At 40.7% G+C, this 25,370-nt stretch overlaps 2 protein-coding genes across 2 annotated transcripts in view; both read right to left on the reverse strand.

The window, feature by feature from the left end:
• Positions 1-270: 270 nt before the first annotated feature.
• LTV1 (LTV1 ribosome biogenesis factor) lies at positions 271-9,239 on the reverse strand (the record flags this gene model as incomplete). Its single annotated transcript, XM_079550335.1, has 11 exons — positions 271-384; positions 957-1,157; positions 1,957-2,009; positions 2,275-2,408; positions 3,322-3,449; positions 4,159-4,408; positions 4,983-5,103; positions 6,343-6,430; positions 6,611-6,799; positions 8,790-8,921; positions 9,036-9,239. The coding sequence occupies 11 exons, from the start codon at positions 9,237-9,239 to the stop codon at positions 271-273; spliced, it is 1,614 nt and encodes a 537-aa protein (XP_079406461.1).
• Positions 9,240-9,461: 222 nt separating this feature from the next.
• The window catches only part of PHACTR2 (phosphatase and actin regulator 2), a gene marked incomplete at both ends in the record, with an annotated part of 126,649 nt that continues 110,740 nt past the window's right edge, over positions 9,462-25,370 (reverse strand). The window contains 4 exons of the mRNA XM_079550336.1: positions 9,462-9,554; positions 19,408-19,506; positions 22,421-22,558; positions 23,628-23,689. Coding sequence (XP_079406462.1) covers positions 9,462-9,554; positions 19,408-19,506; positions 22,421-22,558; positions 23,628-23,689 — 392 coding nt within the window. The remainder of the gene's footprint in view (positions 9,555-19,407; positions 19,507-22,420; positions 22,559-23,627; positions 23,690-25,370) is intronic.

The raw sequence follows: 25,370 nt of genomic DNA on the forward strand, positions 1-25,370 counted from the left end.
CAGTGACAGTTTATAAGAAAAATAGATTTTAAAATTTTAATACATTTCTAGGGTGACAAAAGTTTGCAGCAGTTGCCGTGACATTCAACACACGACAAGAGAGACATTAATTCACTATTTAAGGTATAACTTCAGAAAGAATGACAAGCCAGATATTGCTGTACCAAATACCATTAGCCCCCTTTGTGCAAGCCTGGCAAATCTTTTCAGTTACCAATTCCTTCTCAGTACAGATGAAATCAATGTTTCCACAATGAAAGTTCCTGAATTTCAAGACAGCTTCAGTCCTTGCATGTTTTGTTTCAGATTGAGCAACTCTTTTTCTTGCCTTGTTTTCTCCAATTTGAAGGCCATCTTGTTGGCTTTCTTCTCCATTCTGCGTTCCTGTGCATATGAACAATTACAAATTTATGGAATAGAAAACCACTGTAACTAATGTTTATGGATCATGAAAAGAGAAGTCATAATCGTCTTGCTTCCAGCATTAACTCTTGTTCAACACTTAAATCTGATAATCCAGAATTATCATCTTTAATTAGCTGAAACTCCTCACAAGCTGATAAGTTCTGGTGCTAAATAAAACCACTAATTACCAATGTGTCCAAGTAGGCTTTCCATGTTTATTTTGGAGACTTTTCACTTTGTATGATTTGAAATTCTGTTACTGTTCTCCTTGCTTCCCTAGGTAATACTGAAATACAAATTCCCCTTTAAGTTACCCACCCAACAGCACCCACGCAAACACCCAGAAGTTCCATATAGGAGTCCAGTGAGAACTTCCATAATGCTAGCTTCCTTTCTATTATTAAGTACTAATAATTATTCCTTTCAGACTAGAAAGCTTTGCCATTAATTTCTAAACACAAAATTCAATGGGTTTCAAAACGTTCCTACAACTCAAAGAATTCCAGAATAAAGTTGTTGGTTTTCTGGGCTTTACTTAAAACAAGGCCTACCTTCCGCTCCTCTTTTATCGCCTGCTTCCTGGCTTTGCGGTCCTCTTTGCTCTCATTTTTGGAGCGGGGCTGTGTCGATGCTCTTGGCAGGTCACTGTCATTAATCATTTGCATGCGTTCCACCTGCTTAGCAGTAAGACCTTTCTGAGGCAGGACGTGCAGAGGAATTCCAGTCTTTGAGGAAATTTTTATTGGTTTTGGCTACAACAGACAGTGCATATGTGTGAATGGTCTCTGGCTTCCCCTCCAGGAAGTGCAGATTGCAGTGCCTTATCTGCACAGAATAAAACTAGCAGATTCAGATGGAACGGTAACAAACGTTCTTATACATATTCTTCCCTCAGAAAGATGCACATTAATCTCAGAGTGAAATCAAACACCTGTAAGCAGAATAAGTCCCCTAGAACAACAAAAATGTTTTCTCCTTTCATTTAATATTACTGAAAAATGGACTTAAGCAGGCTCTCAATATTGCCTTCGTAAGGCTTCAAGAAAAAGCTTTTCCTTTAAAACCATGCATGCCTGGCACATCAAGCTCTGCTCTACTTCTCATGAGGAACTTCTAGAAGGCCAAAGAACTGGAGTACATCACCTCAAACAGTAAAATGTCAACTAAATCTGTTCTCAAGAGAAATCTCCTCTATGAGGTTGCAAGATGTAGATTAAAAGAAGCTGTATTGAGAGAAGAGAGTGAGGAATTTGTTTTCTTGTTAAGTTTCTGCTTAGCTATTATAGGAATTCTGAGCACCTAATGATTTAATCAGTCAAATCTTACTCAATTTTCCTTCTAATATAAGTAAAGACGTGTGTGTATTTTTATCTTTATAAATATCTCTATATATCCAAACCCTTCTCTGGTGAAGCTGCAGGCTAATACCCTTCCCAACTTTTTTTTCTGCTTACATCTAGTTTTAAACAGTCATCCACTGAGACAACAATCACTTTTCTCTCAAGTTCTCCTAAATCACAGTGTTACTTTGAGTAATTTTAATGCTTTTACCTTTGATGGCTCCTCGATAAGCTTTGGGTGATTATACAAGTTTGAATATGTACCTGGGTTACACAGATAAAAAAAATAGTGAGGAAAAAACTTGCAAATAAGAATTAAATACATTTATTATGAATCATAGTACTAGTCTTTGAATACAGAAAATTGCAAGAATTAAGTAATCTCCAGAAAGGGAGTACTTTTATCTTGCAATAATTCCTAATGTTGTACTTCAGAAGCATAAACCTAGAAGTCGAGCTAGAAAAGTGCCAAGATCACCTCTCATTTACTTTGAGGTACTAAGAATGAATAAGAACTCCAAATACTTACTCAAAATTGATTCACAATCCCACTTTTCTTTTGGTTCCTCGATAACCAGAGCTACTCTTTCTTCTTTCTCTTCATCACTGTCTTCACTTGCAGGAGTGTCTTGAAACGGTTCAAGAGTATCCAATTTCACACAACTTCAAAGAAAAAAAAAAGGTTCACCATTTCTTGGAAATACTTGCTTATGTAAAACAAATCTCCCCTCAGTAAAACCCTAAGCCAAAAAAACCTGCTCCCACTACAACCTGCTACAAGAATAAGCATCGCCACTTATAAACTAAAGCTTGAATGCCAGAGACAGATTAGAAAGTGATTATTTCTGTATCTCAAAAGCATCTGACACACAATATTGGTGACTGCAGGACAGGAACAGAATACACTTCTTGGCGTGTAAGCACTTGAGGTGATTATATGCTCTCCTACTAACCATTCCTACTTCACAAGGGACACTTTACATCTTTCAACCAGGAAACAGAAGGCTGATGGGTGGATACCTAGACACTTAACTCTAAGATAATATCACTTGTTTTAAGAGGAAGATAATACACTCTGTAAATTCAGTACATTGGTGTGGAGCTGCCTTATGAGCTCTGATCTTGGCCATGCTCCAGTTGCACAGTGGCAACAGTTTCCCTTGAGTTTATAATCACATAACTAGGTATACAGTGTTTCACTGCTGGTACTCAGCTGATTCCAATCTCCTTGGCTATGGAGTCTGTTAAAAACAAATCTAAATTCTATGGAGCAATTTAAGTTGCCCTAAAGAGGGAAAGGAAGAACACCCCTGGACATTACTTAGACTAGATATAATAAAATTATAAAAAGAATATAATATGGTATAAAGCAGCAAAATGCCTGCATTTAATTTTAATAATGTCCTAACAAGATGGACATTCGGTCACACAAAGAAGGGAGAATGCTCCAATCAAGCTGTTTTTATTGTGAGATGTAATCTGCAAGTCCATGAACTGGAAATAACACACTCAAACTTTTGGCATAAAGGCATGGTGACATAACTACGTATGTGTAGCAGTGTACCTGAGTACCTACTTCTTTGCTTTCTCTTTGTAGAAATCGCTCAAGACTTCCTCCAACCGAGCGTTGTCGGTGTTAATATAGCCTTCTAATTCCACGTTATCCAAGGCTCCAATTTCATCTTCATCAAACTGTTCAAAAAACTAAATAAAAAGTGGATATCTGAATTAGATCACGCTTGTTGAATAAGTCCATGACAGCATAGAGCTTTATCCATCTCTTCCTATTTGCTCCTCTTTCCGTTCCCTTCTCCGTTGCTGAAAAACTGCCACACACACCTGTGGTAGGATTACCTCCTTACTGACAATATACTTTCAGCACAGGATTAACAAAGTTATTGCAAGATAACATACACCACTGAAAGAAAATATGCAGATCAGCTTCTGCAAAAATGTTGAGTCTTCACTTCAACTGGTACACTAAAAAGCTTATCGCTGCTCGGGACAAATATTAGCCCACATCTCCACTGTTCTGGCATGATTTCATCCATATATACTTGGCACAGTGTGGAGAAGGGGTGAAAGAATCAAGTCTGTATAAGAAAGCTTTACATGATTTACTGGGTAGGACGGAGCTTCTTGGAGAAGCGTTACACCAACCATGAATATCCATTGTCTTCACTGGAATAATTTCACTAAACAATATCAATCAGTTAACACTGTAGCCTATTAAACACAATGTGCTTAGTGCACACAGCATTACATGCTGAATATGTGCAGGTAACAGCTGCTTGGTGCCCTAACTACCAAAGGCAGGAGGAATTTGCAAAGAGATACAGGACAGCACCTCATGAGATGAACCAAAGAAGCATTCAGCACCTTTTTGCGTGAGGGTCACATTCTCAAATCTTACCTTCTCAAATCTGTCATCCAAGAGGGTTAGCTGCTCATTCCTTCTCATTACTGAAGATGTCATAGAATATTCTGTGAAACGACTCCTGGTTTCTTCCTGCATAAACAGGAACTCTCTCCCCTGGCCATCAACCCCACCATTTGACAAAGGGCCTTCTGAATCATAATCTTCATCGTTACTGCAACTATCCTTTTCATCACTATCATCCTCCACATCTTCCCATTCATCTTCATCCTCAGCATCTGATCTCCTAAACGGAATTACAAAACAGATTAGAACAATCCACAGATATTTCCACAGCTCTGCTCAATGTTGCGTTCTCTGACACGATTGCCTAAAAACTAGAAATTATTCTGACAGCTGTTGGATCACACATCTCCACATTGACAGCAAGGATACGTTTACATTCTGCTGTTTTTGTCAAGGTGGAAACATACCAGACTCTTAAATAGGAAATGTGGTAAAACTTATCATTGCCTGTTACCTTTGATATCATTTTACAAAACAGAAGGAAATAATATGCACTGTGGTAAAACGCATTTCCAAGACCTTCAGAAATGCTTCACAAGTATTGTTATTGATCAATATTAATTTGTGGGCTCAAGGTAGCAAACGAAACCCATCTCTTGTCTTGGATAATCACGTAATTTTGATCTTTTTTAAGCTACCACCCACATAACACATAGTGATACTTACTTCCTTTGACATAAATGTATTAAGCCTGAAATGTGAAACCACTCTTGCTTCCTATAACACATGAAATAACAAACAGTAACATTACTATTCATTTGTGACAGAAGCAGTTCCATAAAGTATGTACGTACCCTTCCTTTAGTTTGTTTGCTTGTAGAACAAAATCATCTTCCAGAACATTTTCTGGATTATCAAAGTCAAAATCATCATCAAGAGCTGCAACAATATCAGGGTCAAAATCCAGCCGTGGTCCTGGAGAAGGGAAAAGAAAAAACTTAACTATGAAAGTTGCTGCAACATCCTGAAGCTTGAACATTCCTTGATAAAAAAGCAATTCAATTTGACTAGCAAAATATTAAAGTCACAAGTTCCCTCCAGTAACATTTGTAGACTTCGTAAAAATTAACCAGTAAGTCATCAGCCTTTTATCCATTTTCCTCATTTAGAAAAGAAGATTCCCCAAGACGTCGTAGGCACCCAAAAGTGTATTTTAATGTCTTAACATGCTGCTTAGAATATTACTTGATAGAACAAGGGGAAATGGTCTCAAGCTCAAAGAGGGTAGATTTAAGTTAGATGTAAGGAAAAAAACTTCTACAGTGAGGGTGGTGAGGCATTGGAACAAGTTGCCCAGAGAGGTGGTGGATGCTCCATCCTGGAGACTCTCAGGTTGAGGTGGGATCAGGCCCTGGGCCACCTTGTGTAGCTGAGGTGTGCCTGTTCATTGCAGGGGAGTTGCACTATATGGCCTCGGAGGTCCCTTCCAACTCTAAGGACTCTGTGATTCCGATTACAGAACAGAGATGACCCAAGTTACAGTACTGCACGATCAACTGCCAAGAAAAGCTCCCAGCCCCTAACACTTACCACACTGCATCAGGGAAACCTTTTGTAACTAGCAGAAGTGTCTCCAGTACCCTGCTGTCTAAATTATCAACACTAAGTACTATTACAAAAAACAACAACCTAAGATTACTTGAAAGTGAATGTTTAGTACAGTACAAACATAGGTACATAAAGAGCATTCCTTTAAGTCTGTAACACTGAAATTCAGCTGATGAAGGAAAGTAAATGTATTTCAGCAATTGAAAAGAGGAATTTTGAGAATGAAAATCCAGTTACACACCTTGCATTCAAACTGATGGAAGTCATAAATCAATAGCGTTACCTACAGAATATTGTTTATAGTGAAAGAAGCTTTTCCCTGTTATTAATTCATATGTGCTGGATAATAGTAGTAACGCGTGGCCTTTTTCCACCCTCTATGCAATGCTTAAAAGCAATTATTACAGACTGACAGAAGCAGGTCTTGAATGGAAACACAGGTTTAGTATAGATCATCCTTTACACCTGCTCTTAAATCTGTTCTTAAAAAAAACAAACAAACAAAAAAAAACAACTAAACTACTGCTTTGATTACAGTGTCATTAATTACTGAGTACTACCTGCATGGCAACTTCTGCTACAGAAAGGTACAAGACTTTATGGTACCTGAAACAGGAGCTGCTTTATTTAGCAGGCCCACGTCCTCTTCAAATTCAGAGGCAAATACTGAGGAAGGCAATTTAATAGATGGAGCCTAAAACAAATAAACACAAAAACAAAATGTTACAAGTGGCTGATGGGCAACTGCATACTTCACTGTTGGAAATGACTCAATGATTTTCCATTCCAACATGATCCAGTGCCATGAAATTCTAGAAGTTATGCCAGCAGCTAAAAACATCTGTATCTCTCTATCAGCAAAAATACTACTTACAGCAATTCGTTGAATTTCATCCTCTATGAGACCCTCACTTGTGATGACAATTCTGCTTTGCTGTCCACAGAAAGAAGGGACAAGCTCAGAGGGGCCAGATGCTTCTTTCAAATGCTGCAAATAGTCATAGTCATCATCAAAAAAGACTCCATATTTCCGCTGCTCCTCCCTTCTCTGCTCCTCATGGTCCTTGGAATTTGTAAGAAAAAAAAATACAAGCAGTTACTTAAGTCCATTTAAAACACAGCAAAAAAAGAGTAATGTATCCATTGACAATACCCAAACTCATAAAAACAAACAAAAAAAACTCAAAAAAGACCAACAGCCTACTACCCCCCTGCTGAAAACAGCTTTTGGGAAAGCAACATTTTAAGAAATGGTAATAAAATTAGGCTCACTTAGCAACAACTAGTACCTAAATTAACTGCACCACTAACAAAGCACTCTACGTTTCGCAATTAGTTTTTAAAATTTGCAGCATTAAATACAAGTGTACACAATCAGAAGTGGTACTCTTCAGTTTGGATCAGATTACACCAACTCTACAGCAAATTGTACAGCCTTCTCTCTTCTCATTATTTTCACAGAATCATAGAATGGCCAGGGTTGGAAGGGACCTCAAGGATCATGAATCTCCAAGCCCCCTGCCAGGGGGGTTGCAGGGCACCAACCTCCCCATTTAATACTACACAAGGCTGCCCAGGGCCCCATCCAATCTGGCCTTGAACACCTCCAGGGACGGGGCATCCACAACCTCTCTGGGCAGCCTCTTGCAGCACCTCACCACTCCCTCTGTAAAGAATTTTCCCCTGACATCCAACCTAAATCTCCCTTCCCTCAACTTAAAACCATTTCCCCTTGTCCTGCTGTTATCAACCCTTTACAAAGAGTTGATTCCCCTCCTGTTTGTAGGCTCCCTTTAGGTACTGAAAGGCTGCAATGAGGTCACCCCGCAGCCTTCTTTTCTCCAGGATGAACAAGCCCAGCTCCCTCAGCCTGTCTTCACAGGGGTGGTGCTCCAGGTCCCTGATCATCTTTGTGGTTCTCCTCTGGCCCCTCTCCAACAGCTCCCTGTCTTTTTTGTACTGGGGACTCCACACTTGGACACAGTACTCCAGATGGGGCCTCACAAGAGCAGAGTAGAGGGGGACAATCACCTCCCTGTCCCTGCTGGCCACCCCTCTTCGGATGGAGCCCAGGATACCATTTGCCTTCCGAGCCACAAGAGCACACTGCTGGCTCATGTTAAGTTTTTCATCTATCAAGACCCCCAGGTCCCTCTCCACAGGGCTGCTCTCAAGGACTGCTCCTTCCAGTCTACGAATTTTAATAGTCAGTGTACTTTAATACACTGTAACTATTAGGTTGCTGTCTGAGTAGACACTTAAAAAGCATTTTCCATAAACAGCAAAACTAACATTTTTTTTTCAGGATAGCTCACAGAATAGCTTAAATTGAAGGAGATCTTAAAGATCATCCAGTTCCAATCCTCTGCCATGAGCAGGATTTCCCACCCACCAGCTCAGGCTGCCTGGGACCCATCCAACCTGGCCTTGAGTGTCCCCAGGGATGGGGCACCACAGCTTCTCTGGACAGCCTGTGCTGGTGCCTCACTGCTCTCTGAGTAATGAATTTCCCCCTAATGCCTAAGCTAACTCTCCCCTTTTTTAGTTTAAAACCATTCCACTTTGTCTTATCACTATTGGCACGTGTAAAAACTCAGTGTCTCTTCTGATGATCACAATGAGGTCCCCCCCAAAGCTTTCTCTCCTCCAAGCTAAAGAAGTGCAGCTCCCTCAGCCTTTCTTCATAAAGGTGCTCCAGCTCTCTGACAGTTCTCATAGCCCTCCTCAGGTTCCACTCCCAACAGCTCGACATCCTTCTGGTGCTGGGGGTCCCAGGCGTAGATACAGTAGTGCAGGTGGGAATTCAAGGTCAGAGTAGAGCAGGCAAAGGATCAGTCAATCTCTGCTTGTTTTGCTGGTCCATAAGACCAGCTAGTCATCCTTAACTCATCAAGCAGTAACTCACAACTACCAAATTCCCAGCAGTGTCTCCTTCTTTTAAGTAAGCGTGACTACATGCTATACTCTCTCAGGCTCTGTTTTGGAATTGTGCCACTTTTCTCACCGTAGCTTCTGCCACGTGGACGAACCCCGCATGACAAGCAGTGGCTTACCCTGTGGGCAGGCAGCAGGACCCTCTGCGGAGCGGTATCATCAGCAGCAAGGGGGTCCCTCTGGCTTCTGTGCACTAGGTGAAACGTTACCGCCTTCTTCTTCTCTATGAAGGGCTTCTTCTTCTTGTGAGGCTGCAAAGGGATACTTGGCGAGTAAGAACGGAAAGATTAAAAGCATCCGGAAAGAATCTTCTGCCCGGCCTTCTCCGCTGAACCCCGCGTACCCACACGGCAGCTGCCGCATACCCGAGGCTCTCCCAGATCCCACGGGATGCGCGTTACGCAGCCGCCGCCGCCGCCGCCGCCTCCACCCCACAGCGACCACCGCTCACCATGGCGTAACACAGCCCCCGGCCCACCGCCTCCGCGCACGCTCACACGGCCTGGCCTCACACGGCACGGCTGCGGCGTGCGTGCGGGGAGCAACCACTGGCCGCAGGGGGATGTCATGTGGCCGTCGCTCCGAAGGGAGCGTTTATTCTTTAGTAAGAATAACAACCAGCTTTCTTGCAATACGGCGCCACTTAAATCGAGAGGCTGGTTCTAGGAACGCATGTAGGGTATTTTTCCGCCACTCCGCGGGACACATCTTTCTCTTCGTCCCCCACAAAGGGAGAATGGTCCCTCCCTCCAGCGATGGCGGGGTGGCCTTAGGGCACGGCGCACGCGCAGTTACGGGCTGCCCTCGCAGTGAGGGGCGGGGCCAGCTGTCGCCCTGGCGGCGTTCGTGTTTGAGTTGAGGTAGCAACGAAGGGAAAGGCCGTTCTTGGAAATCGGGACAGAATTGTTTTTAAAACAACTGTTTCACCTATGTGTGCCACCGCGTACTTTCAAATGTATCTGTGCATGCCTGACAACCGTCTCGGCTCCCGTTGGCGTGCCGCTCCCTGCACGTCGCTAGGTGTCCCCAGCGCCCCGTCGGGAGTCAGAGAATCATAGAATCACCGAGGTTGGAAAAGACCTCCAAGATCGCCCAGTCCAACAGTCCACCTGTCACCAATATGTCCCACTTCAACCGCGTCCCTCAGTACAACACCTAAATGTTTCTTGAACGCCTCCAGGGTTGGTGACTCCACCACCTCGCTGTGCAGTCCATTCCACTGCCTGACCGCTCTTTCAGAGAGGAATTATTTCCTAGTGTCCAACCTGAATCCCCGCGGCTCAACTTGAGGCCATTCCCTCTAGTCCTGCCGATAGCGGTAGGGGAGAAGAGGCTGACTCCCAGCAGATCCATGCTATCAGCTTTTGTCTTTGTTCCTGCAAAGCACATACGTTTGAAGGTAAACTCAGAACACCCTTGGAGGCGCTCGAGCCGGGATGGATGGGCCCTGGGCAGCCTGATCCAGTGTGGGCAGGCCAGGAGAGGAATTGGAGCAGGGTGGACTTTGAGGTCCCTTCCAACCCAACCCAGTCTGTGGTTCTGTGACTCGATTCAAAGGAAGGTTTCAGGAACTTCATTTCACTTTCCTTCATTTCATTTCCACACAGAATGACTTCTAAGTCAACCTCTGCAGACAACTTTCCAACAAGTAACAGCTCTCTAACTCCACTACATATGCCCATTTACTTGCTAGGGAGTCAAGAACAGAATATTGTCTGTTAAGATTTTCTGAACAATTTTATTGAGGTTATTTCCTTTATTTTGTATTTATATATATTTATATATACATTCACATGTATCTGTAATGGAAAGAGCTAAACATTTGTCTAAGGCACTTGGAACTGTGCACAGCAGAGTATCCTACAGTACTGTACAACTAGGCAGCACACATTTTTTGCTTGTTAAATAAAAACATCATAGAACAAGCATATATATGACCTCTGTGAAAAAAACATAATACATGTTCTATTTTTTCAGATGACAGTATCAGAATAAATTTGTGTGTGTGTATAGTTATATGCTACAGTACCGAAGCTGTAATTAATTCATAGCTTTTCCAGTTATTTACATTCACAGATATCAATACAAGTGTGCAACATCAGACATTTCTAGCCATGTCTTTATAGTTATCATATTTGATCATTAATGTCACACTGCTAAAACACAAGTAAATGCATTCGGTTTTTAATTATACAAAATGCTCACTGCATAATGCTCAGCACTGAGCAGTGCCCTGTCCCTAGTCAACCTCAGCTCTGCCACAGAAAACAGAAGTTCTTTGAAGTTTCTTGACTGAGGTACAGTTGGGTCTATGAAACAGGGCATATTAACACTGTCATTATTTATTCAGAGTAAAAGTGGTTGGACACAATGTCCTTTATAGGCCCAATCCAACTGGACCTATTCCATTCCATTCCGTTCTGTTCTTTGAGCGATTGCTCTATAAAAAACTGGAAAGAATAGCAACTTGTTCCATCTCCACACCCTTCCCACCTCTACTCACACAAAAGTCCGCTGAAACAATCTATTGATATCTTTCTTTGTTTAAGAGCATACCAGCTAAAACAATTGTCCAAAATACAGTATTTCTTTAATTCCAAAATTGATACAAGTCTACAAATCAGTATATCACCACACAAAGTAGTGAAAGGAAGAGAAGATATGTTCGGCAACATTTTACTGTATCATAACAGTGATCAAATATGGTTAAATTTGACATAGTTTTGCAAGACTTTTTATATAAAGAATTAGGGATTGAACAAGAACATACTGAGAATACCATTAATTTCTTTGTTCCTATCCAATGCAATATTTAGCTTCTAGAAAACAATGAAATATTGGTGAAATGCTGTATCTAGTCCACATATGCTGTTTCCAATAAAATCTTAAAACAAGGTGGGAGCACTGACAAAATGCATCAAGACCTTACTAATGATTACATTTAATAACTAGAAACCTGTCAAAATATTACAGTGAAATATGTTTTTACTCAATTCCTCCCTTTTTTCTATATAGATACATATCTTTTTTTTTCAGATTTCTTTTAAACTGAAACTTTGATCTGTTCTGGGGAAGTTACTTTTTATTTTATCCTCAAATCTAGATAATTTACTTATCTTTTTATTTGATCCTTGGAATATCTAACATCAACCTACTAAACCTTTCAGCTTTTGGGGGTTTTTTGTCCACCAAAAGCTAGATGCCAGCAGCAGGTATTGCACTGAGCTTTGTTGATAAAAATAATCACAATAATGGAGCTGAATGTGGGAGCTCCTTAAAGCCAGGAGGAGAGTTTATTTTGTTTTTCACCCTGAGTACATCTATATTTCAGTTCACAGCAGCAGCACAGGCCTTGACTCCTTGAGATGCAAATAAAAAAGATGTAAAAGCAGTAAACAACAGGGTTCTGATACACTCAGCAGCGCAGATGTATGCGTTGAGCTTGGTTTACATTCACATTTCATGCATTAGTGCGCATGTCAGGAGAAGGGTTCACACTGTCATCCCTGCTGGACATAAGCAGGGCCCAACCAGAGCGGTGCCGGAGTGCAGGCCTTGGGGCAGCATGGCTGTCACAGGCCGTGTAGGCCTTTCCTTCAGCCCACGCCTGGGCTCCAGGTGGCTCCCGAGCAGCTGGAGTGGATATGCAGTTTTAATCTTCTCTTCTTACAAGGATACAAAATGGAGGCTCAGACCATGTTTATAACCGGGCAAAAAGCTGCTGAAAGTACTGGCCCACAGCTCAGGGGCAGGGGGGTGAAAGCCACTTCAGCAAGGGGCATGCAGAGCCATGTGCAAACACTAAATCCACCCATGGATGCAGCCTTGCAGACCTGCGAGAGGCTGTGAATGCATGCAGTCATTCAGAGGCATGGCTCCTGCTCCTACACTGTTTCAAAACGCTGCTTGTGAAATCTTTTTTGATTTAAATAATCACAGCCGATTAGCTTTTTTTTTTTTTTTTTTTCCAGTTTTTGATTCTACACACATCACATTTTGAGGAATTTCTCATTTGAAACTGTAAGGACTAACATATATTGCCTGAAAGCAGAGAGGTGTTCTAGAACCATTCAAATTGGTTTCGTGAAGAATAAATTAGGATTTGCTTAAGCACCTGACCCCCATACCCATACAGCAACACGCTGTCATGCGATAAACGTGGCCCAGAGGGTCAGTTCAGAAACCACCACTTCAGCCCACTAATTTTCTCCTGTGTGGATGTGGACATCTGAGTTGACATCTGACCTTGTGGACCATAGCTATGCATGCAAGGTTTCTCACATGCTCTAGATGATACTGAAATGAACTGTCCAACCTGACAGAAATTTACAGCTTGATCCCTTTTAGTCAGCTGCCCATTCTATGTATTGTATGGGAAGTGTTATTCTTTCTTTGCCATTTTTAAATCTCCTTTTAATTTCTTTCCACCAGGACTGCTCATTCAGGAGTTTCTCAGGGCTTATCCTGTTTTTTCCATGCTGACAGGCATGCAGCATCATGACGAGTTAAGTACACAACTATCCAACAGGCTGTTATAGCAACTTGAAGCTGTTGGAATCAGTACAGAGGACCAGTAGATGAGCAGGTAAGCAGGTAATAAGGTAAAGCAAACTTGCTTCACAGTGACATACCAAAATCTCATTTTTTTATTGCGTGGGTAACACTTTACAGCTGTTGCCGTCCTCCCAGTTGATATTTAGAATATAAAAATAATATATACAATTCTAAGTCTGTGCGTGAGTACAATACACAATGGATAGTTTATAGTTCTGTTTCTCCAAATATACTACATTTTTACATAAGTCCCAATAAAGGCAACTCTTTTTGTCCAGTTACATACATTTGCTTAAGTAGCTAACTGAACCGCAGGCAAAAGAATGCATCTGATTATTTATCATGGAAGTATTAAGAAATTACACAAGAAATGAAAGAACAGCTCAGCATCTCCACCCAGGCTAGTATTCTGTCTCCAGCAATGAGTCATAGAGAATACTTTAAAACAAGGCAAAACAAAACAACTAACAAAAACCAGGAGGAGAATAGGAAAACCTAAGAGATACCTCACCTACATATCCTCATGCCTTATGGCAAAATGCAGTTTGAGGAAGCCTGAGCCAGAAGTTGTATTCTCATCTTTGTGCCTTAGCTCTTAAGTAAGAAGGCAGCATGTTTCTCGCCGTTCATGTTCTCAGCCTGGTCTGGAGGAATGTCTTCTTGCAGAGTCACTTGATTCTCTTCATCCTAAGAGCCTAATGAGTATTAGTTCACTTATGTAATCCTTACATACCCTGGCATGTCAATGGAACTGCTATGTTCTATAAAGTTTGTGTAGTCTGACCTGACCTTGGCCAAAGCTATTACACTCTGTACCCCAGCTGTATTTCTGCCTTGAGTATCTTGTGTACTTCCAACAGTTTGAAAGCGATTAAAGCGGTACTGAGGTGTAGTTAATTGTTCCACCTGTTTCCTTTGAAGTGAAATATTGTGTTTCATACTTCAAAGTCAACAGAGTAAACCTTTATAGGATTTTGGACACACATTTCCAAGTTTGGCAACAAAAAGAAGCCTTACGCAGAACTATTTATTAAGTGCTGGTACAAGGTTTTAAGTTTGGTCTTCAAATTCTAAAAATAAAAATTAGGATTCTACCAGAACTGCTGACAAACCTTCACTCTCTAATGGCCTGATCATTTCTGTATGATTTAGTGCCAAAGAATACATTTTCCCTGCTTCCTTGATGTCGAAGTGATATTTCTATATTTATGAAATGATGGCCCTTGCAGAAGCTGAACTATTTCCTGCAAATGGAACCTTAATGCCTCTTATTGATTCCATTAAAAAAAGCAAGGTGGTTATTCTTTTCTTTGCTGTACATCTACAAGCACGTAGATGGCTATCTTATTTGATTATTGATATTTTTGGCTCTTACTCTATTGGATTTTTACTAAAATACAAATGATCCTAACAGACATTTAAATCTATTTTCTTTAAGAAAAAAAAAAGTTTGTCAACTCATTTATGATAATAGGATGGCCACTGTTGGAAAGCACTCTCCTGTTACTTCAAGTGCTCTTTACTAAAATAATCCACCTCATTTATGCAAACCTAATCTTGCTGTAAATATCAGTAAAGAGGGAGATGTAATTTAAGCCACTAAATTGCCTTCCTGCCTTTAGGCTGACATCTAAATCAACAATCTTCCATTTTAGAAAATAAAAACATTCCACAAGAATCTACTGCAGGTTTTGAGGTAAGAATCACATCTACGCAGACCTTTTATTGCCTGAAAAAGAAATACTTACACTTCATAATTAAAAACTAAGCAGGACACATAAAAGACAAAAATAAATTGTAATATGTACACACATTAGAAAGGATAAATAGCATATATATTGTAATACTGCATTACATGTATGCATATGTGAATTCCATATCCCCCTCCCTCTTCCCCCCCTTTCCCCCCCAAAAATGTTGTGTACATAATTCAAAGGATAAATAAGTGCTAATATATGACAGAGAATTCCTTAGTGTAAACAACGCCACAGGCTTTTTAATAGGTTTAGGGCCAACTTACAAAAAGCATGTATTGCCTTTCACACTCCATACCATTTAGTTTGAATAGCAGTCTTCACATACACAATTCCAAGATGGTATAAAAATTTATGGATCTAATAAGCATTCTTCACACTCAACAAAAACAGGCTGCAGATGCTCTAAGGATTTTCTATTAACTTTCACAAGACCACAGACTGAAGACACACTGATTCATATGTGAGTCCTTCCTATAAGCAGCACAAGGGTTCTCACATGTAAAATGTCATTTAGCAATCACTGCTCCAACTTGCCAGTAAGGGCTTTTGTGCCCCGTTTCAATTCTGAATTTGGATCCACACTAACACGTTATGTCAAAGCTGTTACTACTGCCTGCCACAGGTGAGGATGATAGTGATCCCTCTGGTTTGAATGGCAAGTGACAGGTAGAAAGGAGTGTTTTTAAACACAAATAATTTCATTGCATTCATAGCGTCACGTGTTGTTTGCTCTCTGAATCCTGTTTACCTATTTAGGAGGATCCAGAGTATGTCAACATTAAAAAATGAAAAATATACTTCTTCTGTATGAATGTTCAATGTATTTTCTTGAAGCATGCTCATCAGGATTTAAAAAAAAGACTTCTGAGTTATAATAGGACTAATTTCTGGCATCTGCTTTTACTGGCACCAGAGAAAATTACAGTTCTTCACTAAAGTACTGATGACATGAGGACTTGTGGCTTTCTGTCTTTCTCAGACAGGCTGCAGCCACTAGAATTTACATGCACAGCTGCTCACACAGTTGTTTGTTTGTTTTTTTAAATGATTCTTCCCACTGGCCAAGTGCATCCCTAAACAGTGCCAACCATCCCACCATTCACTTTTGGCTGACAAGGGAAGTCTCCCTCCCCCTGCTCTCAGTCCTCCTCACGCTCCCCTCCTCAGTTACCCCCAGTCACAATGCCATAAGGTCTGAGGAGTTCCTGGCCCTAGGCTCTCAAGTGATTGTCTTCTGCTCTTCCCGATGTGTCAAACTCTGATGAAGAAGACCATCAGCTCGTCTCTGTGGGCTGGCCACAGCACCATGCTCTGTCTTAGCATCGAGATGTATCTTTGTTAAAATAAGCACTTCATATGGCTTCTCCTCCTAGTCAATTAATTTGTTCATTAATAAAGACGAGGCCACATCCTTCATTAACTTCAGGGCAAGCTGCAAGATACGCTCACACTCAGTCAAGTTCCAGTGCACTCTTGGGTCTTCAGGACACAATGATTTCCCCAAAGAAAATTGTTACATAAAACATGGGATGTGGTCAAACAACTATGGACGATGAAACCTGAAATGATAAATCAATTAGAATTACATTACTGCAACTGACATACAGCTATGATGTAGCTCAGGCACTAATATGTGTCTGTCCACTTCATTAACCTGCTATGCTACGGCCCCTAGCACAGCTTTGCTTGGGCCAACCACTGGTCTTCCAGACACTGCCTAGGCACAGCATAGGGTTAGCACAGGCCAACAGGAGGACTGGACACAGCCAGGGACAGCAAGACACCCTCATTTGTTTGTGGTAGGGAAGAAGTTAGCTGTAGGAATCCAAGCTGTGCTGAGTCTGCTGGCCTCAGGAATGGACAACAGCCTCCAAACTGCTTTGTTTAGCAGCACAGATTGAGCCATACTGCATCTGCTATTTGGAGAGATCCTGATGGTAAACCAGAAGAGCTTTGCTGAGCCATAAAAATTAACTTTCTGTCTTTCAAAGATTCTGCAAAATGAGGCTTTAAAAAAAAAAAAAAAGAAAGATCTAAAGGATTTTTTTTAAAGCAAGCAACAAATTTTATAGCATGGCAGAAGCTTTCTTTGCCAGCTGGGACAAATAAAGGCCCAAATACACCTCACTGTGTAAAATGGCCCCAGAGAAGAGAAACAAAAGGAAGCCCCCCATTGCCTCAGTAATATGGCACAGAACGGGAAAGTGTTTTCAAATACAGGAGGTGTACACAAAAGGTGACATTCACAACTATGCAGCTCATCTGCTAACAGTGGGTACCGTGCATTGCAAAAAAAGGCAGGTTTTTTTACTTGTGAAGAATAGCAATATATATATTGTTTATATATTGACTATATATAGCATTTCCATTAGAAGGGCTTTATAAACATCTACTAATATCCTCTTCCCAAGCTTTGATTTATTCCTTATTTTTAGAAACTCAATTTCTTGGATTCTGTTACAGAACAACAGAAGGAATCAATCTAAATTAGTAGTAGAAGAACCATTCAGCTGACAGTTATTGTGCAGTAAATAATGAGCAATGAAAAACAGTGGCTTTTCTTTCCCAAGTTTAGCATGAGATTTGAATAATTCAGAGATGCTGTAAATACTGACTATAATAACAGAACTTTTTATAATGTGAAATAATATAACTGATGGTATGTTGTAAGAATTTTTTTGTTTATTAAGTGGCTTCTTTGTTGTCTCACTGTATCAAAGAGCTTCACAAATGAATCTTTGTTAACCAACCACCGGTGCAAGTTTGCACTATCTCAGTAATCACCCTTCAAACAAAAATTGTTTAGAAGAGTTAACTCCTTCTCTGCACAATGACTTTTGTCTACAGCCTTCATAAAACAAATCATGTTCGTATCAATTCAAATGTAATGGCCAACTACATAATTTTAAATGAAAGATCCAGTAGGAAACTGAATTTCTTTCTGCTCAAAAATGCAACTGACTTAAAACATCTGCATTAATTTAGTTACCTAAATAGACATTTTCTAGTGTTGCTCTTTTTAGAGTTCTACGCAGTGGCTCCACAACACATTCAGTGAAAATAAAGGGTGCAGAGAGAATCATACATCCCTTGAGATCAAATTCCTCCAGGACTCTGTAGTATCTCTACCTGTATTTGCCATCATTTGGCCATGCCTATTATTTTTGACTCTATTTTCCAAGAACCATCTCAAAAAAAGTTTTCACTTTTTAACTGGTTTGTCGCTCCACTGAATATTTTCTTCAGCTTTCAAGAATCCAGCTATAATCAGTCTCAACTGTTTTCAATTCCAGTGAAAAAATATCTCATTCTTTTTGTATGATTCATGCACATTTGTACTTATGCTTCTATAATGCAGTGCAACTTGGAAAATAAAACAACTTAAGCAAAGGGTGGCACTCCATCTCTTTCACCCAGATTTCAATTCCTAAACATTTTCCTTCTCTCCACTGTGATGCCCATTTTAAAAATATTATTTTTATAGTTCTGAATAAGATATACTAATTGAAGAGAAAATTGAAGAGAAAATGACAGCAGAAGCCAAATGAAAAGGTAAAGAACTGTATCTGAAAAGGACATTTTCTAATTGTCAGAACATGATTTGAATTTTTACTGTGAAACTATAGGATTCACACTCACCTGCTAGGATCTTAAGTTTGATTGAAATAGCGGGGCAACTGTCTGTATCTGACAACTCTGTGTGAAAGTGAAGACAATAACACTATGCATGTGGTGCTGGCTGATCCTAACAGCAAGCTCTGCTTCTGGTGGCAGTTTTCAGCCTTCAGAATTTCAAAAGATACATCAGATGCCATGGGGATGGCAGAAAAAACTCCTCTCCCCTCCTAGGAATAAATCTGCCAAATTTGAAGTTCTACTAAAAACTGGACACTTCAGAGTTCTTTAAGCAATCGTGTTTCAGACTAAATCTTCGTGTTATCCAATACAGAGAATAAAACAAGTCTGGATTAAAATATTACAAGTAGCAAACAAGGAATTCTGTCTCATTGGCCAAACAAGGGATTTTGTCTCATTCCCCAGAAAATGCTATCACAAGTTTAGGTGACTGCCCATAATATCGATGGAGACTTTTCTGAAGTTCATCACTAACCAAACACATTTACAAATTGCATGCTTCCAAAAGCAAGGCAGGACTGTTAAATTCACCTGAGAGGAATGTTTAGTCCTTTCAAAGGATTACTGTTTAGATTTCCCAAACAATCTTTCTCCACTTAGTAACTGATTGACTGCAGTCACTTTCACTGCCCTGTCAGCATTAGGGATGCATCAGCAACCCCCAGAATCAGCAACAGGATTCTGGTGGGATTCAAGGAAACTAAACACAGGAGTCTATTTAGTCATGAGACACTTGCAGAGGACTGCAGAAAGGCAGAGGGCAGCTGTCATAGTCTTCTCTCTGACTTACACAAAAAGATGGATTCACCCACCTGGTAAACTGTCGACTTTCCTCATGTACTTCCATTTCTGTGCTTTTAAATTCATTCAGTTCTTTCCGTATTGCCGCCTAACAAACAACAACGATATATGCAACTGTAAGAAACATGAAGACAGAACTTCAAGGATGCAAGATGAATAGCACTTTTTAAGTGCAAATTAGTCACTTGGTTCGCTTAATTCTATGTAAAATTGCACAAAATATTTGGACATTTCATGCTTTTAGTTGGCAGATACTAAAGAACAACATAAATACAGTGCACTTCACAAATGTCAGTCCTTGCTGCTTATGTTAAAAGAATAATAAGCAATTTACTTCATCAGGTAATACATGTTATTTCTGAAAAATTCTAATGTGTAGATTACATGTGGGACACAACACCAAGGGATCAGACCTAGCCAGCATGTCTTCACGAAAGGCAGCTCCTATTTAAGCAACCTGATCTCCTTTGGTGACCAGGAGACTTGCCTATTGGATGAGGAAAAGGCTGTGGATCTACCTAGACTTTAGTAAGGCCTCTGACTTTGTCTCCCACAGCACTTCAGACTTCAGTCTTGCAGAAGTCCATGGCTTGGACAGGTACACTCCTCACTGGGTAAAAAAAAATAGCTGGGAGTCCAGGCCAAAGAGTGGTATTGAATGGAGTTAAATCCAGCTGGTGAGTGGTCATAGGTGGTGTTGCCATGGGTCAGTTTTGGGGCTGGCCCTGTTTTTTATCTTCACTGATGATCTGGATGAGGACTGAGTGCACCCTCAGTAAGTTTGCAGGTGACACCAAGATGGGACGAAGTGTGGATCTGCCTGAGGGTAGGAAGACCCTTCAGAAGGATCTGGATAAGTTACATTGATGCAGTGCTATAGGCTTGGGGCAGAGTGGCTGGAAAGCTGTGTGGTAGAAAAGGATCTGGAGGTGCTGGCTGATAACCAGCTGTGCATGAGTTAGCAATGTGCCCAGGTGGCCAAGAAGACCAATGGCATCTTGTCTTGTAGTGTGGTCAGGATGAGGGAGGTGACTGTCCCCTTGTGCTCAGCACCAGGGAGGCTGCACACCTCAAATGCTATCGCCCTGCTGTCACTCTTATGATGAGTGGCTGAGAGAACTGAGATTGCTTAGTCTGGAGAAAAGGAGGCCCAGCAGAGACCTTATCGCTCTCTACAACTGCCTGAATGGAGGATGTGGTGAGGTGGGGGTTCTCCCTTGTAACTAGGGATAGGACAAGAGGTAATGGCCTTCAGTTCTGCCAGGGGAGGTTCAGGCTGGATATTTGGAGAAAGTTCTTCACAGACAGGTTTTTGATGCATTGGAACATGCTACCAGTGGATGTAGTGCAGTCACTGTCCCTGGAGGTACTCAAGAAACATGTAGATCTGGCATTGAGTGACATGGTTAGTGGGCATGGTAGGGATGGATCAACAGTTGGACTCAATGATCTTAGAGGTCTTTTCCAAACTTTATGATTCTTTGATACTAGAAAGGCTTTTGTTTCTGTGACAAGTGATTTCCCACATTCACTGCTAAATAAAATGTCAGTTTATTCTTGCTTTCTCTTTTCTCTATTTTAAGTAAAAAGCATTGTCATTTCATTAATCCCTAAAGAAATCTCATCTGGCATGCATGCCTTTCAATGATGAACAGACATACAACATGATAAAATTACAGCGTCACCAGACTGAGGTCTCGTAAATGAAAAACTTCATTTTAAACAGGGTATGGTTCCAGTTAGCCACAGCAGCATGCTTGTACGAGATTGCTGCAATAAGGAAAAAGAGAGAGTAATTTCTGAGCACCAAATCAGTAGCAAAGACAACAGAGCTACAGCTCCATAATATTTTTACAGTGCTATCTTCTGTTCCCACTGGAATTAGAAAAATTACTTCCTTGGGAGAAAAGGGCAGGGAGTTTCCAGACCCGGGGCCTTTGCCTTTCTGCTGAGGCCAATGAGGATCACAGAAGCAACCTTCGACATCTGTTCATTACAAAATGAGCTGAGATTAAAAAAAACATCCTAAATTAGATAGGAAACTCACTGCTTGTTCTAGAAAGCTTACCCAGGTTTTCTCGGAAGATGGGCTTCAGTGAAAATGGTGATGCTGGGTGCTCTATTCACCCACAGACTAGTTGAGGACTAGAGAGGGCTCAGCCCCTCCCAGAGTCAACATATAGAAACATGTCTGGAAACTTTCAGTGTCTCCACCTTGATGACGTGAGATTCACTCCTTGAACTGACATAAATACTAAAATACAAGCTGAAATCAATTCAGTGCTTCATAGTCCTCAGCTAGAAAACAATGGATTCTTGTACAAATCACTTTTCATGCCAAGCACAAGTCAGGATTTCCATGAAAGCTGGTTCAAATCCAGTGCTAAAAGGACCAGAACTTTTTGATATGTAAATCCTGCTGCTTTCCTCTTATAAAATGATGCAGGAAGAAAACTGAAGAGTTTGATTTGTCTTTTAAAATAGAATCACAAAATAATTTCTCTTATTCTTTGTAGTTATGCAGAGAAACTATTCACTGCTGTATGTGTGGGCCAAACTTCCCAAGAAGGACTGCTGTACACATAAATTTAACTCCAAGAATGATAGCTCTGACCAGAAGTCCTTAGAAAGGAGGAATAGCTTCTAGTTTTTTCACTTGAATGAACTGCAAAAGTGATCCTAATGCAGGATTCTGCCTGCAGAGACCTTGCCTGAACTCCAAAGATCGTGTCTCTTTGCCAACATTGTGTGCTTGGCTTAGCAAGGATTTAAAAGTGCAAAAAATTTTGGCACGAGCTGCTGTAACAGCGCTAGCATGTGCACTCTTAATAGGCACCTGAGTGAGTTTTCTTAGCTGCAAGCAGTAAGTGCACAGCAACGTGACAATATCACTGCCTCCAGCAGATGTCATTCATGATGCTGGCACCAAGAAATTGCAGATCAAAGGACCCACCAAAAGGAAAGATGTAATCATTTTCTTATAATCTACATTTGCCCCTTGCCTTGTCTGCAGGAGTTAACCTGGCCCACGGCTTGTCAGCACGACGGTCATAATCTGGAGAATCCGTAACCTCCACGTACTCATTAAACCGTAGGATTCGTCTTGCTTGAAGTTCAGCCACGGTAGGCCTCAGGCTGAGCTGTACAAGGGAGGCAGAAAATAGTATGCTTAATAAGACAAAATAAAAGAAAAGCTGAGAGTGGGATGTCGTCTCTAGAGGACTTTAATGGTGTTTCTAAATAGGGTCACTTTCAGGTGTCTAAAAAAAGGTGCTACCCTGGGAACACTGCATGGGAATGGGGGAGCAACACAACCTAATTTCTTCAGTTATAAAAATAGTCTTTGTCAGGAGGGTCACAGAGAATCCTGACAGTTATCCCCGGAATATTAATTGTGACTTTGCAACTGTTCACCCCACTAAATGAGAGGTCCTTCTGCATCAACAGTTAGACAGTCTGTGTGTTCAGCTGTAATACAGAAAATAAGCAGTTTATGGGGGGGATCTGCCTAACTAAAAAACATACATTTTTTTAACATTTGGGGGTCAGATGTTCTGTTTTGTCATTATGATGCCCAGGCACATCGTTCCAGTCATCTCAATAAACATTCACTTTAACTAAGGACAGTCACAGTCAGGAAACAAAATACCACCTCAGTGTATTACTGAAGGGAAGGGCAGATGAGGGAGATGTACACAAACTTTCCCTATTCTCTTCCAGAATTAGCTCCCAGAACTAGAACAGCACATCCACTACTTTATTATTTTATTTTGCTTCACTTTACTTTTATTTTGCAGGGACTTTGAGCAAAATCCCACTTGGAGCAGCCATAACTGCTTGGTGCAGCCAGGAGAAGGGTGAAAGGATGGGCCCACACAGCTTTGTTGCCCTCTTTGCTGCCCTAGGGAGCTCTTGAACATATCGGACAGCAGTGGCCATGCTCGCAGAGGAAACCCCCAGGTAACTTCTTTCCCTTGATTACATAGACAAATACTAAGCATGGACAGACTGTATGCTTTCCTAAGGTATGGGAGATTGGAATTAATGGAGTCTCCTCCTAAAAGGATATTGGCTTGTATTGCTCTTTAAACAGATTTCTAATCTGGAGGCATGACTACTTGCAGTAATGTATGTCCACTGATTATTCAAGTCTTACAAAAAAATAATCCTATGTACACAAAAGCACAATACAAAAACTTACGTCATTACCTTTCTACTGAGTCTACGTTTTATTTCCCTTTTGGCTTCCTGTTCCTCTTCTTCATTCTTCTCTGTTTTTAAAAGAGATAAAAAGAAGTGAATATTTAAGCATTATATCAGCACATGCTTATTTCCCATGCTTGAGAGCTTCGGGACTTCAAGTTTTGGCTCACATTTCCTCATATTTTATGGTGACCCTGCACATGTTCTCTGCTTTTTGATTCCGTGTGCTCTCATTTCTATTTCATAGCCTAATTTCCCTGCAATTCTGTAGACATATTGAGTCACCATGACGGATCAAGAATGTAACAAAGAAGAGGCTTCTGATGTTTCCTTTCTGCAAAACAGCAGGCAAGAAGTACCCCGAAAAAAGCTGTCTAATGTTTCAATTACTTGAATGAGAATTACTTGAATGAGAATTACTTGAATGAGAATTCAAATACTTGAATGAGAAATGTACACGTACATTTTCTGAAAGCATTTGGGCATGAAAATGAAACAAATTATTAATACATTTCTGAACTAACCAAATGTGGTTTCTGAAGTGCCAGTGACAAGAATATTAATAAGGGCATGTTCAGATGGACTCAGCCTTTTTTTAAATTGATGCATGTTCTGAAGAACACTATTTGCATTATTGGTCCACGTCATGATTACATGCAAGCTTAACTTTGTTGTGGCTGAAATACACCACCTAGAAATATTTGCAGCATTCTGATTCTGGTTTATTCAAAGTTAGGGGTTGTGAATTCCAAGTTGTGATTCCAAGTTAACTACAAATTTAAAATTCATTTGACCGTTGTGGACACAGTCAACCAGTATAGACAAAAAGGCACTCTTAAATCCCAGTGTGGCTCAGCTATGGCCAATCTGCTGTATTAGTATAGGCAACCTGGCTGCAAAGAGGTTCCCATGTTGTGGCAGGTATACTGGGGGTAACACCACGACACGTCACCTTGTGGTACTTGCACGCGCTCTTTGCTGACTTGAAGGTGCTCGTGTAAGAAGAAACAAGGGAAAGGGGAAGAGGGAAAATGATAAAAAAAAAAGCAAAAAGAAGAAAGTGAAGACAGCAAATAAAAGGCAGTGCCAGTCCAAGAACCGCTTTAGGAGAAGATCCCAACCCTAGATTTCCATCAGCAAGATGCAGTCATACAGGCCTGTGGCCGAGATTAGCCTGGGTCTGTTGCTGATGGTGATTTTATTAAAACATTAAAATGCAAATATAGTTCATGATTTATCTATAGCTTTTCTCTTAAACTACAAATAAATGAATGGCCTGTTTCCACTGAGGAACTGTAAACTGACAAAAACTAAAGAATGCAGACATAATACACTGTTATTTTGAGACTTTTGTTTAAACATAATGTCTTTGCTGCCAATAGACACGATAACTAAGGTAATTAAATACCAATTATGATTTTAAGGTTCCGTTCAGCTGTGATTTGCTTGACATACACATTTTTGTCCTTTCATGTGTCACTTTAGTCCCATTTCTTATACAGAAAATGCAACTGCATATGTGAATCACTGGATACACATATATGCAGTTACACATTCAAGTTTTTTACTTCTAGAAAGAAAACTCAAGAGCTAAAGAAAAAGGACTGAAATCTGGTGGCTACTGTTTGTTAGCATTTTGAATCCATTGTTTCTCCAGCAGCCCCTGATTGATGGCACTGACAACTCCCCTTCATTCCTGCAATACCTGGAATTGCACCTCTCCAGGCTGCTGAGTGGAACAGTGCTGCA

This window comes from Tetrao urogallus (assembly GCF_951394365.1).
Source record: "Tetrao urogallus genome assembly, chromosome: 2".
NCBI lineage: Eukaryota > Metazoa > Chordata > Aves > Galliformes > Phasianidae > Tetrao > Tetrao urogallus.